The sequence below is a fragment of the Salmo trutta genome, chromosome 19, assembly GCF_901001165.1.
Source record: "Salmo trutta chromosome 19, fSalTru1.1, whole genome shotgun sequence".
NCBI classification, from domain to species: domain Eukaryota; kingdom Metazoa; phylum Chordata; class Actinopteri; order Salmoniformes; family Salmonidae; genus Salmo; species Salmo trutta.
This window is the reverse complement of record NC_042975.1, coordinates 41,933,411-41,950,829: the sequence shown is the minus strand read 5'-3', so window position 1 is coordinate 41,950,829 and position 17,419 is coordinate 41,933,411. Positions and strand designations below refer to the sequence as shown.

The 17,419-nt window shown below is 41.2% G+C and overlaps 1 protein-coding gene across 2 annotated transcripts; it reads right to left on the bottom strand.

The window, feature by feature from the left end:
- Positions 1-8,023: 8,023 nt before the first annotated feature.
- Positions 8,024-17,050, bottom strand: LOC115154604 (protocadherin alpha-C2-like). 2 transcript variants are annotated; one of them, XM_029701010.1, is made up of 3 exons: positions 14,399-17,050; positions 12,516-12,552; positions 8,024-11,005 (listed from the first exon to the last, which is right to left on the bottom strand). In XM_029701010.1, exons 1-2 carry the CDS (start codon positions 16,850-16,852, stop codon positions 12,541-12,543), a joined length of 2,466 nt encoding a protein of 821 aa, XP_029556870.1. In that variant the 5' UTR covers positions 16,853-17,050; the 3' UTR covers positions 8,024-11,005; positions 12,516-12,540. The 2 variants fall into 2 exon arrangements, with proteins under 2 accessions (XP_029556870.1, XP_029556871.1); XM_029701011.1 differs by lacking the exon at positions 12,516-12,552.
- Positions 17,051-17,419: the final 369 nt, after the last annotated feature.

The following is a 17,419-nucleotide window of genomic DNA, read 5'->3' as shown; positions in this document are numbered from 1 at the left end:
ACATATAGAGAGGGAAGAGGCACCGATTAAAAGAACTACATGAACAGTCACATATAGCAATGTCAACGTATGCGATAGTCTGCTGTGCGTTCCTTATGACAATGATTGGCACGACCCACAAACCCAGTAACAGTAAGCCTATCAGCTGTACAATGGACTCAATAATCAATGGTGCACTATAAGAGCTTGGGGTATATTTACACTTAATGCAGCATGTACATCACATAATTAATTCTCCATCCTCACACATATGGTGAGGCAGATGATGGTTCTAGAGTGCCACCCAGTGGCTCATTGTTTGCATAGATCCAAACGGTACATGATGAACGCCTGCACGATATATATACATGGTTAGCATGATGGACAGTTTAATGAGGAAGCATCCAGGTGATGAGGATCATACATCTGGGTCAGAGTCAGCCAGACACAGTCAACTACCTGTAGCAAGAGAAGAGAATAGAGGTGGAGAAACTGTAGATAGTGGATGCTTGCACCTGTACTATTTCACACATGTACAAGCATGTATTATACACATGTGTTTATTGTATATCCCAACTCCCCCTGCAACACCCTCAGAGAGTGAGGCAACCCTGGCCCAATTAGGTTTAAGTGAATATCTACAGAGTTTTCACCTCGTCAGCTCAGGAATTCGAACTAGCAAGTTTTCTGTTATTGGCCCAAAGCTCTAACCACTAGGCTATCTGCTATCCTATCAGATATGTGCTGACTCTCAGAAGTCCACTTACTTTACCACGATCGCTGTCTACTTTCTTTCTTCAACTCCCACAATGCTGATTGCATGTCAACATGGGAGAATCAAACATTCAAAAAACGTGTAAAATACATAAGTCGGCATGTCATATGCAACTTTTGTCCTTTTATTACGCATATGGCTATATCAACACACAACTAGCTGCAACCTGTCCTGAATCTGATTAATTGGTTCATTAAAATTACAGGTAGGCTGCAATTTAGACATTTAAGATATGACAAAGTAGCTTTACACATTTGGAACCTTACCACCACAAAAAGGAAGTATAAGCAGTGAGTGCTGGGCAAACTAATGTAGTGTTTTATATATAGCATATATTAACAGTCATCTGTAGTCAGAATGAACAGTCATCTGTAGTCATATATTAAAGAGTCATCTGTAGTCAGAATGAACAGTCATCTGTAGTCATATATTAAACAGTCATCTGTAGTCATATATTAAACAGTCATCTGTAGTCATATATTAAACAGCCATCTGTAGTCAGAATGAACAGTCATCTGTAGTCATATATTAAAGCGTCATCTGTAGTCATATATTAAACAGTCATCTGTAGTCATATATTAAACAGCCATCTGTAGTCATATGTTAAACAGTCATCTGTAGTCAGAATGAACAGTCATCTGTAGTCATATATTAAACAGTCATCTGTAGTCATATATTAAACAGCCATCTGTAGTCAGAATGAACAGTCATCTGTAGTCATATATTAAAGCGTCATCTGTAGTCATATATTAAACAGCCATCTGTAGTCAGAATGAACAGTCATCTGTAGTCATATATTAAACAGTCATCTGTAGTCATATATTAAACAGTCATCTGTAGTCATATATTAAACAGTCTTCTGTAGTCATATATTAACAGTCATCTGTAGTCATATATTAAACAGTCTTCTGTAGTCATATATTAAACAGTCATCTGTAGTCATATATTAAACAGTCATCTGTAGTCATATATTAAACAGTCTTCTGTAGTCATATATTAACAGTCATCTGTAGTCATATATTAAACAGTCTTCTGTAGTCATATATTAACAGTCATCTGTAGTCATATATTAAACAGCCATCTGTAGTCATATGTTAAACAGTCATCTGTAGTCAGAATGAACAGTCATCTGTAGTCATATATTAAACAGTCATCTGTAGTCATATATTAAACAGTCATCTGTAGTCACATATTAAATAGTCTTCTGTAGTCATATATTAACAGTCATCTGTAGTCAGAATGAATATTCATCTGTAGTCATACATTAACAGTCATCTGTAGTCATATATTAAACAGTCATCTGTAGTCATATAAAAACAGTCATCTGTAGTCATATATTAAACAGTCATCTGTAGTCATATATTAAACAGTCTTCTGTAGTCATATATTAACAGTCATCTGTAGTCATATATTAACAGTCATCTGTAGTAATATTGAACAGTCATCTGTAGTCATATATTAACAGTCATCTGTAGTCAGAATGAATATTCATCTGTAGTCATACATTAAACAGACATCTGTAGTCAGAATGAACAGTCATCTGTAGTCATATGTCAAACAGTCATCTGTAGTCATACATTAAACAGTCATCTGTAGTCATATGTTAAACAGTCATCTGTAGTCAGAATGAACAGTCATCTGTAGTAATAATGAACAGTCATCTGTAGTCATATATTAAACAGTCATCTGTAGTCATAATGTAGTGTTTGATATACAGTGCATTCGTAAAGTATTCAGATCCCTTGTCTTTTTCCACATTTTGTTATGTTACAGCCTTATTCTAAAATGGATTATATTGTTTTTCCCCTAATCAATCTACACACAATACCCAATAATGACAAAGCAAAAAAATAAAAATACGGAAATATCACATTTGCATAGGTATTCAGACCCTTTACTCAGTACTTTGTTGAAGCACCTTTTGTAGCGATTACATCCTTGAGTCTTCTTGGGTATGACACTACAAGCTTGTCACACCTGTATTCTTCTCTGCAAATCCTCTCAACCTCTGTCAGCTTGGATGGGGAGCGTCGCTGCACAGTGTCGTGACTTGACTTTAACATTAATCTGAAGAATATTATGTATCTAATTAACTACGTTTAATTGTTACCCGACTAAGTTAATCATGTAACAATTAACTCATTAGGATTTGGGGCACCACGAGAGCGGTTCTTTAAAGAGTTATCATCTCCCAAATTAAACTCTAAAAGGTCTTTATCTATCACATCTATAAACAGTCAACTTATTAATCATAACCTCGTATCATGGTCCTTGTTCGGTGGGTAGTTCTGTCACGACTGTCGTTGAAGAGAGAAGGGGACCAAGACGCAGCAGGTACGTGAATACTCATACTTATTTATTAAAGTGAACACGAAAAAACAATAATCAAAGAACGACAGGAACAGTTTAGCAGGCTAACGAAAAGCAGTGCTAAAACAACTACCCACAACAAACAGGTGAAAACAAGCTCTTTAAATATGACTCTCAATCAGGAACAACGATGAACAGCTGTTCCTGATCGAGAGCCACACAGACCACAAAGAAATATAACCACTAGAAAAACCCTAGAATACAAAAACCAGAACATACACCAAAATCCCGGAACACATAAAAAAACACCCCTCTACAAAACACATAACCCCCGAACCACATAAAACAAATACCCTCTGCCACGTCCTGACCAAACTACAATAACTAATACTCCCTCTACTGGTCAGGACGTGACAACCAGTGATTGTCCGGGAGGTGGTTTTATCGTCTCCACCTTGTGTTAAGATTCAAAATTCAAACAATTTTAAACATGTAGCTGCCACTTCACACTTTCTCTGGATCAATTAGTTAATTCATAACCCATCATTTACACCTTTTGCATGAAAGGCGCGGTTCCGGCATGCTGGCACGCTCCCTTTCCTCACTTCGGGGTGGTGATTACGGGGCGGTTGTGGAAAACAATTATCTCTTAACTTCTCAAATCACATCCCTCTCAACAAAAACACTTTCAGCATTTTTCATATTACATGCACAACCCATAGTATGGAAACTTTCCAAGTTACAGTATTTCCTTTATAACATTTTTAATGACATCACAAATTAACAAACAAAATGACAGTGTTCTATAGATCGCCTCTGACCTTTCCCCACATTCTACGTTAGAAATATTGATCCAGTATTTGCTTTTGAATGTGTTAGAATTTCAGCGGGAAAAGGGTCTGTTGAAACAAAGAACATTCCTTTGGTGAATTTGGAGAGCACAGGCCTGGATCTTCTCCTTTGATTTACAACAGGACGTGAGTGTCAATCCCCATTAGTTCTTTCCTCCCGCTCTACGGGTGAAAAAGGGTCTGATTGAAGTTATTCATTGCAAACCTGATCTGACCTATTTGGATTCTCGTGGTCAGACATGACAACAGTGATTTCAGGTTTCTCCAGATATGTTAGATCAGGTTCAAGTCCGGGCTCTGGCTGGGCCACTCAAGGACATTCAGAGACTTGTCCCGAAGCCACTGGTGCTTTGTCTTGGCTGTGTGCTTAGGGCTGTTGTCCTATTGGAAAGTGAACCTTGGCCCCATTCAGAGGTCCTGAGCACTCTGGAGCAGGTTTTCATCAAGCATCTCTCTGGACTTTGCAACGTTCATCTTTCCCTCGATCCTGAGTAGTCTCACATTCCCTGCCACTGAAAAACATCCACACAACATGATGCTGCCACCACCATGCTTCCCCTTAGGGATGGTGCCAGGTTTCCTCCAGATGTGATGCTTGGCATTCAGGCCAAAGAGTTCAATCTTGGTTTCATCAGACCAGAGAATCTTGTTTCTCATGGTCTGAGAGTCCTTTAGGTGCCTTTTGGCAAATTCCAAGTGGGCTGTCATGTGACTTTTACTGAGAAGTGGCTTCCGTCTAGCTACTCTACCAGAAAGGCCTGATTGGTGGAGTGTTGCAGAGATGGTTGTCCTTCTGGAAGGTTCTCCCATCCACAGAGGAACTTTGGATCTCTCTGAGTGATCATCGGGTTCTTGGTCACCTCACTGACCAAGGCCCTTCTCCCCCCCGACTGCTCAGTTTAGCCGGGCGACCACCTCAGTGAACAGTCTTGGTGATTCCAATCTTCTTCCATTTAAGAATGATGGAAGCCACTGTGTTCTTGGGAACCTTCGATGCTGGAGACATTTTTTGGAACCCTTCCCCAGATCTTTGCCTCAACACAATCTTTTCTCGGATCTCTACATACAATTCCTTCGACCTTATGGCTTGGTTTCTGCTCTGACATACACTGTCAACTGTGGGACCTTATAACGACAGGTGTGTGCCTTTCCAAATCATGTCCAATCAATTGAATTTACCAGAGGTGGACTCCAATCAAGTTGTAGAAACATCTCAAGGATGATCAATGGAAACAGGATGCACCTGAGCTCAATTTCGAGTATCATAGCAAAGGGTCTGAATACTTATGTATTTAAGATATTTCTGTTTTTAGTTTTAATACACTTGCAACCATTACAAAATAACTGTTTTCACTTTGTCATTATGGAGTATTGTGTGTAGATTGATGATGATTGTATTTATTTAATCAATTTTAGAATAAGGCTGTAACGTAAAAAAAGTCAAGGGGTCTGAATACTTTCCAAAAGAACTGTATAATACAGTCATCTGTAGTCATAATGTTATCATCTTTGACCTGTGTAGTAAAACAATGATTCATTCTTCAGTTACTAGAAACATATACTTTTTAATTAATATTTAGCCTATTATTTGCTTGTGTGTACGACTATGTCATATTTCCCAGCCATAGACACTTTTAAACTTGAGGTAGGTATATGTTCCTTGCCATAAATGTATGATGTCTGACTGACTCTTAGTGGACATAGAGATAAATTACCTCTATCACGCTCACTCTCCGTCTCTCATTTTCTCTCTCTCTTTCTCTCTCTCTCTCTCTCTCTCAGCATCACAGCTCATCTGCCAATAAAAAGAGGAGTGTGTGTGTGTGTGGGCACACACATACATGCTAGTGTGCACATCAGCATAGGTGTTTATGAGAGAGAGCGACTGAGAATGGTGGGAGATAGAGGGAGGGAAAGACTGAGTGTCACGCCTGCTCCCGCTCCACCTCCCTGGCGCTCGAGGGCGCCAGGCTGCCCATCATTACGCACACCTTGTCACCTTCTCTATGCACATCACCGCTTCATTGGACTCACCTGTACTCCTTCATGTTTTGATTGCCTTCCCTATATCTGTCTGTTCCTCTGTTTCATCCCCGTGTCAGCATTGATGTCGTTATGTTTACACCTGTCCAGACGCTGTCCTTGTTTGTTTCTTGTCTGTTATCCATTAAATGTTCACTCCCTGTACTTGCTTCTCGTCTCCTAGCATTGTTCTTTACACTGAGACAGAGGGAGGGAGTGTCACAGGAGTCGTAGTGAACAGACCAAGGCGCAGCGTGTTGAGTGCTCATCTTTTAAATCTTTAATGAGTACCATTCACAAAATAACAAAAACCACCAACAGTTCCGTCAGGTTCAATAACTAAACGGAAAATAACCACCCACAAAACCCAAAGGAAAACAGGCTGCCTAAGTATGGCTTCCAATCAGAGACAACGAAAGACACCTGCCTCTGATTGGAAACCATACTCGGCCAAACATGGAAAACGAAGCATAGAAAATGAAAACTAATTCCCCTTGAACAAATTCCCCTTGAACCAAAAAACCCCAAAACACACAAAACAACCCCCCTGCCACGCCCTGACCATACTACTATGGCAAATGACCCCTTTTACTGGTCAGGACGTGACATGGAGAGCAAGAGAGCAGAGGTTTGTTGGGGTTGGCACTGCATATAGAAGGTATTAACTGTTGTAACTGGAGCACTATGCAGAGGCTTGAATATGATTACTGAAATACTGGAGTGCCAAACTATAGCTAATATGCATTCAAGATTCATTCATTATCATTGCCCAAGATGGCATACAGTATGATGATAATAAAGTGTCATTCACACTCTAGTCAAACAGAGAGATTGTGTCATGACGAAGCACGCCCCCAATCTCATCGACGGGGCTTTAGTGGGGCAGGTTGAGAGCTTCAAGTTCCTTGGTGTCCACATCACCAACAAACTATCATGGTCCAAACACACCAAGACAGTCATGAAGAGGGCACGACAAAGCCTATTCCCTCTCAGGATACTGAAAAGACTTGGCATGGCTCCATAGATCCTCAAAAGGTTCTACAGCTGTATCAATCAAATGTAATCAATCAAATGTATTTATAAAGCCCTTCTTACATCAGCTGATGTCACAAAGTGCTGTACAGAAACCCAGCCTCAAACCCCAAAAAGCAAGCAATACAGGTGTAGAAGCACGGTGGCTAAGAAAAACTCCCTAGAAAGGCCAGAACCTAGGAAGAAACCTAGAGAGGAACCAGGCTATGAGGGGTGGCCAGTCCTCTTCTGGCTGTGCCGGGTGGAGATTATTAAAGAACATGGCCAAGATGTTCAAATGTTCATAGATGACCAGCAGGGTCACATAATAATAATCACAGTGGTTGTCGAGGGTGCAACAGGTCAGCACCTCAGGAGTACTGTTATTTTATTTTTTAAATATTTTTTTTACTTGTCTATTTTTACCTAACACTTATTTTTCTGCATTGTTGGTTAAGGGCTTGTAAGTAAGCATTTCTCTGAAAGGTCAACACCTATCGTATTTGGCTCATGTGAGAAATAAAAATTTATTTGATGAGTTAGGAACTATTTTCTGCAAAGGAAATCACATCGCAGACACATTTAATCACAGAGAGCGAGACAGGGACAGAACACCCAAAAGTGAGAGGGAGTGATGGAGACAAAATAGAATGCAGGGTGTTCATGATAATCTCCCCTCCTCTGTGATCACAGGAAGCTGGTGCAGTTGTCATGGCAACCACTTCTTGGGTACTGGGTGGTTCCTAGCAACCAGCCCACTCCCATCAATCGTTTGCAGCGGACTGCAGGGTAGAGGCTCTATGCTGTCATAACGGAGATCATCCATCAGTGTTTCACTGTGCAGTGTGGGCATGTCTTTAACGTCATTAAGATAAGAAGAACATCACCAGGAGAAAGCTGTGTTTCTCCCTCCTACTTCCTGAATCTTAACCTCTCCCTCTGTTTAATAATCAATCTCCCTGATTTAGTATGAAGCACTGGAGTGAGAAACTGGGTTATCATCAATGCCTGATGATTTAAGTATCCAATCAACACCGATAACTTCAATACTGGCCTTCGGAAAGAAACTGACCCGTAGAAGCACAGCACTAAAAGCTTTATTCACATACGCATCTACAAGCAGGACAATGAACAACAGAAACAACATCCAAACTGTTTTTGAATTAAAAAAATGTAAGCAAGGCCATTCTCTCCCACACACTCTCTCATCTACCAATCAGCATTGTGGGTTGTGTGTCCCCCCCTCCACCCACCCACCCACCTAGAACACAGGAAGTCCTGCAGAAAGGCAGGCAGATACAGTAGACTGTAGAATCAAAATGCAGGAATAAGCAGCGTAGCCGCACAACAGAGACAGACACATCTGCATGATACTGAAGCAAGCAACACAAACACCCTCCTGTGCTATCAAGCCAAGTTCAGAGATTACAGCAGATATAAAAAGTATATTGTATTTAAAAAAAACAACACAAAGTACAAAGTAGATACGCCGATACAGGTTTTAAACCCCTCCGTTGGTTTCCACAGAACATCTGTTCTGTCAAAGTAGAGCTTGAGGTCTCAGGTCACAACACACAGCCACTGGCTGCTTAGGATGTTCTCTCCAAACTCCTGGGATCTAAGTTCATCCAGATGACATTTTATCCCTGGTAATAATCATGACTTGAATCTGGATTAAGCACCATTATCTCATTGTCCTCATGTCACGTGTACTGGTGTAACGCATGACACCCATAAAGAGCACATGACGTCTGAATTTAATTGGATATTTTCTGTAACCCAAATAAAGGTGTCTTTATACAATGCTCAGGCAGTAGTTCCTCCCTACGGGCAGAGTAGGCAGAGCCCACATGTGTACCATAATTAGTGTAGCACCTCCCCCACACAGTGACCTCACAGTGTGAGGGGAGGTGAGGTCGTGATGCACACAGAGAGCTTTAACAAGGGAAAAGAGATCAAGAGAGAACTGGAACATTGATTAGAACATAGATTAGAACTACAGCTGCACTGCAGTTTGTGGTAGATGAGTAGTGCAGCCAGGTCTGGATTCAGTGCAAATAACTGCGTATAGGAAGAGCTTAGTGTGTTCCCATGCAACCTATATGATGGAGATATATACAGTAGTATTTAAGTACAGTATTGCATTTCAAATGAGATTGGATGGATTGTGAGTGTTCGGCCTATAAGGTCATGCACTAACGTCAAAGGAATAGAATAGTATTAGTAGCATAGTCTTTCTGTCTCACGCTCGTCTTCACAGTTTCTCTCTACTTATCTCTCTCTCCTTGTTTTGGCCTTTCCCTCCATATTGTCACGTGGACACACCGCTGTCTGCTCTAGTTTCTCATTTCTAAGACCTAACGCCTTACATTAAATCTTTGCACTTCATGGTCTTGCTGGGAGAACAGCTACTCTATGTCTATGAACACTTTGATACACTGAAAATTACATTTTGGTGAAATGCTTAAGCAGTGGAGTACTCCATTCAAATGTCATAAAATAATTTAGATTGTCTGTCTGTACACTGTATCAGATAAAATAATTGAACGCTGTATTATTGCACTACAAATATAATACAGTAGACTACACAATGCACTTGAATAAGTCACAAAAAGTAGCATTAAGAATTGTTAGGTCAAAATATTTTAAAAAAAACATACAAATTCATAAAACATTGTAAACTTTAAAAACATGTCCGGAGTATTGTATTGTATCATGCCAAACATACAATACATTTTGAATATACAATGATAAATACTTTCAAAAGTCATACTTCTTAAGTGAATATAGTAACATTTCTCATTTAAAGTACACATGGTTTCTTCCCGTAAGCCTCCTTCCTGTCTTACGTTGATTTCTCCTTTAGCTGATTCTCTGAGGGTTGTTCACAGCGCAGGGAAAGTGTTAGTTATCGGAACCGGGCAGAGGCCTGCACAGTGAAGTTGACAAAACTCAGATGGCGATATGATAAGTTGTTGTAAAGTGAAGCCCTTTAGTGCTACAGCTATTCTACATACAGTGTTTTCTAGGTTGACCGTCATATTGCAATGTTTAGGCAGGTAGGAGCTAAATCCTGGTGTATCACTGTCCTGAGTATTTCCTTGGACATGATCTCACACTAAAAATGGATTGTAGTCTGTGCTTTATATAGATATGCTGAGAAGGAAATGTCTATCATCAAAATATTCTAAATATAGTGCCACTGTCAAATGTGCTCATGAATATTTGAACTGTGAGAATATATTAACTCTGTCTGCAATGTGAAGTAGAGCAACATGGGTTACTTCTCTCCTACCTGGCTCATTGGATGACAGGTATCAGGTGTTGATCTATTTTATAGTAGCGATTCAACATGCACATCCAACACCATGTATCAGGAAATGAATAATTACATACTATAGGCTGATGTCCGGAGCCAAAAACAAGGTCTAGAAAGCCAAAATTATGAAAAATGTTAGTCTTATTTCTAATCAAAATAAACAAAAGTTCTTACCTAGTGTGCACACTATACATTCACAGATGAACTGAGATTGTTATTTCACCAGCTAAATGAGTTAGGGAAGGCATTGGCAACATCATTCTCTTGTACATGTTTTTTTTGTTCTTTGATTGTGACCTCTCACACACACCCCAATAACGCATTATGACATCACAATGAGGTACCCTCACAAGGACACGACAGAATATCCCTTTTGTGTCATGTTTTTCCTGGAGAGGTAAGGTAGGATTCTGGAAGATATTGAGTGCCTGCTCCCATGTTAACAGAGGGTGCTATGCATTAAGACCTCATGTTTGAAGTTCCTTTCTTCTTTAGGATATTTTCTAAATGCAAGTACCTGTCGATGTAGCCATGCAGATTCATGCTTGATGGAAAATGATGAAGGTAGTCTACAGTCTACAGGTGTGGTCGGTTCGAGGAGGGCAGAGGGTTGGAGGAGCTGCCCCCCAGAGGTAACTGTTGAATCCCAGTGATTGAAGGAGGGGTGTTGGTGTCGCTCTTAACTTCTTTGAACATTCTCCAGCTGACTACCCCAGAATGAGGACATCACGGCAGGTCCTGCCAATAAACAGAAAATACAGTCAGCCAATAGGAGGTGGAGAGAGGAGGGGATCAGCTTGACTGACAGCCTTTAAGGAGTCACAACTCATGCAACTGATAAGATCCCTCATCTGGGACCTGACTGGTTACTGCACCATCAATCAAACATGGGTGGGTGTTACATACTGAGTTGCTTAAACAATTATCATGCTCTGGATTATGTAGGGAGGTGTGCATGGTGAGTTCCATCAAATTGTCTCCGTGGGCTATTTGTTCAAATCCTTATTTTATTATCCTCACAGTCATTAGAAATCAGGCCAAATTACAGAATGGATCTATCATGTGCATCTAGGCCAGATTAAAAAGCAAGCAAGTGAAATTTGAATAAAACCAAACAAATGACAAGAATAAGGAAACATGAAAGGGATTTTTGTACAATAGAGACATGCACATCACAGTTTGGGAGAGTGGGGGATAGGCAGGCTGGTGTTTTAACTATTTTAGTACAATTGTGTGTGTGTGCATGCATGCGTGTGTGCGTGTGTGCGTGCGTGCATGTAGGGCTATTGGTACTATGTCTATGGAGGCCACAGTTAGTCTGTGTTAGTTAGTCTGTGTTAGTTAATCTGTGGCCACTGCCTGACACCATGCTGATCATAATTGAAATGTTTTCCCTTGTATTGGGCCAGTGATAAGAGGTGGCTGCTGGGCAGCAGGGGCAGAGCTCAAATAGGATGTGTGTGGATGTGACAGAGGTGCTGGATGATGCAGCCACTGCTCTGAGGCAGGTGTACACACTGAGAGCTCAGGACCAGGACAGTGCATACCTTAATCCTCTACTTTATTCATGCTTAGAGCTTTGCCGTGAGTCTCTGCCAAATAAACCACATATTGTCATTATTATTCTGGCCTGGCAGCCACTTTGGGCCTAATCTCAGCTGTCAGTGAGTGATTGGTTTCCCGCTTTAGAGAGATTTCCAAATCTAATATTCATAGCTCACAGATGCATCACAATGAAGGTCAATGGGAAGGAGGGTGTGCAGTGAGTGTCAGGGGAATGGGACAGATGAAAAGTAGAGAAAGGGAGAGACCAAGGTGCTGTCTAGAACCTTAAAGGGTTCTTAAACTGTCCCCAACTGTCCCCTTTGAAGAACCCGTTTTGGTTCCATGTAGAATCCTCTTGGGTTCCATGTAGAATCCGTTGCGGAAAGGGTTCTACTTGAAACCGAAAAGGGTTCTCCTATGGGGACAGCCAAAGAACACTTTTTTTCTAAGAGTGCAGGAATTCATCGTCCTTTCTCTGCCTCCTCTCTGAGAATCAATGTTTGTCTGCTCTTTGCTGACATTATATAACCCATGCCCCCTTTTAAAAAGGACACTGAACTCTGCCTACACAGATCAACCCCACATCTGGGGTGATAAAAGTGACAATTAGAAAATGGATCCAAAAAAACAGGCCTAGAAACATAATCCTAGTTTGAGATACACCAATCACAGTGCTCCTACATGTTACCAGCAACCAGCATACCTCCAGCTGTAGAATGGGCTTCCTTTCATTTTGAGTACTTTAGAATAGAAAAAAGAAAAGGTTCAATTGTCAGAGTCCAAAACACACACACACACTTTTCAAAAACACATGCTCCACTAATCCATCTCGTTAGTTTTCATGTCATGTCAGTACAATGGAGAGGACTCTGCCTTGTCCCTAAATCAAATCTGAAATTAAAATGCAAGTTCAGTTCAATCAGACAAGGGCTGCATCTTATTGGGCCTGCAACCTGAACAAAAAAAATGCACAAAGACAAACACACATCTACACAAATGTCATTAGAATAAACACAATGTCATACAATGTTTATCCTGCACTGACTTCCCCATGAATATTATACTGTACGAAGTTTAACTGTGAAAGTGTTCAGTTGAGTCCATTCTTCTCCCCCGGGTTAGTTTTATTATTACACAAACCCCAGACCTGGTTTTCAATTCCCTGACCTCAAAGAGTTGTAATGTCTGAGACAACAGCACACAGACGATCTTGGAAAGCCATTTTTATATATATATATATTAAAATTGCATGAACTGCAAGCAAAGAATGAAAGGAAGTGACAGTAACATGACTTGGGAATTAGCATGGCTCAATGACTTACGTAAGCAATCGGAGCCAAACCCCAGTAGAGTGAAAGGCAGCAGTAAAAGCAAATAAGTATTTCTGTTAATGTCTACAAAACTGATAAGGTAATTATATGTTTAAGGTAATGACTAAAAGTATTCCACCCTGTTACTGTATAATGGAGTGAAATGTATTTGAATCGTAAGACTAGAATTCTCTAAATGTATGTGCGTAGGACAAGTTAAGACTTTACTATTTAGCAATATAGGCGAGACAGTGTGTGCATAGGAAAAAAGGAACTTGTGACTACTGTGAAACTGACAACAGGAAGGAGGTCTCCCTACCCAGCAAGGGGAGAAACCATTAGGCTTGCAGTAGATTATGTAACATGTTGCAGGATATGATAAAGAACGTATGTGTTGGAGAAGACTTGTAATTAAGCATTGACAGTGTTAAAGAAGAGGAGGGGCATTGATAAGGGGTATGACATATGGTATGACCAAATGTAAGGTATAAAAGCATATGTGCTTGAATGATTGGGAGAGCTCTCTGAATAAAGAACTAACCTTTTGCAGAATTCTGGGACTTTGTCTAATTCTTCTATTAACCGGGGCCTTACAACCTCTGGAGAATTGGTCAAAGCTATAGTGATTGTTATTATCATCATTGGGATTGAAAGTTCTTGTGACAAAAACACACAGCAATAGACTGCCTGTGTTCAAACACCACAGGACTAGAGCAGAGCATAACACGATCAAACCTGCAGACATCCCATAGATCCTTAGAAATAAATGGGGTTAATTTAACACACCAACCTCAAGCATCCTCTAATTGGTCAGAGAAGTAGTTCTAAATAGTACACTACCACAGTCTCTGTTCATTAACTGGAGTGTGTTAGTAGAAGGCTGAGAGCTGCACTGAGGCGACACAGGGTCTGTAGGCTCCTCCTCTAAGAGGAATGAATAGGACATTGTGAAGTGGGTCAAACAGTCACTCAGTCTGCAGGGTGCGCAGTGCCAGAACATAGAAACATGCAGAGGTAGCTCTGGTCTAGAATAGTTTTTCAAAGAAGGAAATAATGTTCTTTGCAAAACGAGGCCCTGTCTGAATATTTTTTGAATGCATCCTTAATTCGTGTAATCAGTGAATCCATTATAGGCTCAATGAAAGCAAGGCTACCGCTTTCATTAATCCACCCTTGTCTGATTTGTGATTACATGAAGGAAGGTGGAGTGTGCATTTCATATGAAGAAATACAAGAGGAAAACTGCTCCAGGCCTCCATCTCAGAGGAGCACATACCTGTAGTGTGGATGCTCTTGAGTCGCTGGTCTCTGTAGGACCTGTGCATCTGGGTATACTGGACACAAAGTAGCCTGCTCCCTTGGGTACTATAGGCTGTCTGACAACCACCTTGCCTTTCCTGGTCTCTGCTAGAAACAGGCTGTACCAGTAGGCATCACTGGAGATGAGGGTGGAATCGGCTATGGTGGAGCTTCTCTGGCTGATGATACTGCTTCTGCTGATCACACTGTTCCTGTTCAGACTGTTCAGATTCATATTTATAGCAGGAGGCATCTTCATGGGCTTCGGTTTCTGACACTTCAGCACAATGATCACCAATATGGTGATCAAAAGCAGGAAGGACACTGAACCCAAACCGACGACCAAATAGAGATTTAAGTCTGTGAACAAGTCAAATTCTAAAGGCACCTCAGTCGTTTCTGAGAATGGCGTCACCATGTGTTCTACTGTCGATATCTTGATGGTAATCGTGGCCGAAAGAGCGGGGTCTCCATTGTCTTTGGCGACAACAACCAGCCTCTGATGACGGGGGTCCCTGTAGCTGAACATTCTCGTGGTCCGGATCTCCCCGTTGTACTGATCTAGACTGAACAGAGTAGAGTCACTGGTCTGTAGAAGCTGATATGTGACCCGAGAGTTCTGTAATGAGTCTGTGTCAATGGCGATCACTTTGACAACCAGGAATCCTTTATCAGCAGACCTCGGGATCACCTCTTCAATTACCGAGCCTTGTGCTCGCCAAGGCGACACTATGAGCGGGGTGTTGTCATTCTGGTCCAGAATGATGATGTGAACTGTCACATTGCTGCTGAGTGGAGGTAACCCAGAGTCTCTGGCCTCTATGTGGAAAAGAAACTCCCTCTCCCTTTCAAAGTCAAAGGTCTTTAGAGCATAAAGGTTGCCATTCTCTGGATTAATGGAGAACAGCATGGACATAGACGTGTTGATGATCTCCTTCTCCATGATAAAATAGACCAGATACTGGTTCTCGTGGAGGTCAGGGTCAAAAGCACTGAGTGACATCAACAGTGCCCCGGGGATGTTGTTCTCCACAACATGGATTGTGTAGAATGACTGGGGGAATATTGGTGCGTTATCGTTGACGTCCAGTATTTCCAGAGTGATTGTCTCATTGTCAAATAAGCGAGGTGTTCCTTTGTCTGCGACTATGAAAGTGATGTCATATCTTGGAATTGTCTCACGGTCCAGTGGTTCTGAAATAAGCAGAGCAAAGTAATCCCCCGAAGACTTATCGAGAACGAAGGGTAGGGATGCTTGTTGGTTCAAAGTGAGTTCAACTTCACCGTTGTCCCCAGAGTCCCTATCGCTTATACTGATCACTGCTATTAATGTTCCTATGGCAACATCTTCCTTGACCGTGCTTTTAAAAGATGTAATGGTAACCTCAGGATAGTTGTCATTCAGATCGGTAATAAACGCCATTATTTTACAATCTCCGGATAACGAATTCAATCCTTGGTCTCTTGCTTGAATATATATATCGAAACTGTGACTCTCCTCAAAATCAATCGCATCCTTCACCTTTATTTCCCCTGTATTTGAATTTAGAGAGAACTTTTCTTGTGTCTTCTCGGATGTATATAACGTGTATGAATATGTAATCTCTGCGTTGGTGCCCTCGTCTAAGTCTGTTGCGTTCAACTTCATTACTAGAGTTCCAATTGGGGAGTTTTCGGTTACATTAATAGCATATATCGGCTGGTTAAAAAAGGGGGCATTGTCATTGATATCCAGAACCCTAAGGATGATACTGGCTGTGGATGAGCGCGCAGGAACCCCGCCATCTGCAGCGGTTAATATTAAATGATGAACCGCCTGTTCCTCCCGGTCTAAATTACTGTTGATAACCAAATCTACATATTTAGAGCCATCGCTTCCGGTCTGTATTTCAATTGTAAAATACTTGCTTTCGCTCAAATAGTAAGTCTTAATAGAATTCGCTCCGACATCTGCATCCACAGCGTTTGTCAAAGAGAATCTCTCTCCTGGAGCGGTAGATTCTGAAATATCCAATTGCATTGTCTCCCTTCGAAAGACAGGTGCGTTGTCATTTATGTCCATGATTTCAAGCTCAATGTAAAAAATACGAATGGGATTTTCAAGTATGACATCCGTTTTAAGAAAACAAGACGTTGTCTTGCTCGAGCATATGTATTCCCTGTCTATCTTTTCAAGTATGAACAGCTCTCCCGTTTCTTTGTTAATGTCCAAATATTTCTTAGTGTGGATGATGTCAAGCTTTGCCTTGCGTGTTACCAAAGCGCGAACGTCAAGTCCCAAATCTGTAGCCAGGTTTGCAACAACGGAACCCTCTTGCATTTCCTCGGGAATAGAGTAGCGAGTAATGGGCAAAGCAATTCCCCACATCCCGCTGAATACAAAGAGAACCGTGGCGCACCTTGTCCAGACAGTTGCAATGGATAAAGCCATTATTGCCAACCAAATATGGTAAAATATGACAGTACTTGTAGCAATACGTTGAAGCCGAATACATTTACATCTAAAAGCTATTGTTTATGTGAGAAACAATCGGTAGCCTTCTCTTCTGCACCGGGGAATTCATACCAAGCCTCCACGCGGTACAACTGCGGTGCGTTGCCCTCCCAATCGTGATGACGTCTGCTGAGTAGTCGTAAAGGAACAGCGACATTGTGTGAGCTATGTGGAATTGTTTTTAATGGAACATTAATGCATGTTTGCAGACGAAAAGTAATCTTTCGAAAGCCCTCTACACGCTCCTACTTGTTAAAAAGCTTCCGGCAAGTTGTGATAATCAGCACCTCAAAGCTATAACTTGGCCTCTCCCTCACTTTATCGTCCTCCTGCGACAGCGACAAGCACGAGAACAGCGACAGGGCCTCTCTGAGCAACACTGATCTCGTGAAATAAAACCAGTGCAAAAGATAAATAGAATAATACTAATCGTAATGTGATGTCAACGTCACAAGGATAGTCTGCATAAATTCCCAGCCAACCTAAATGCAGCACCAAACCACA

Excerpts from the sequence above, each read along its gene's own strand:
- LOC115154604 (XM_029701010.1), bottom strand. The coding sequence starts at position 16,852 with ATGGCTTTATCCATTGCAACTGTCTGGACAAGGTGCGCCACGGTTCTC.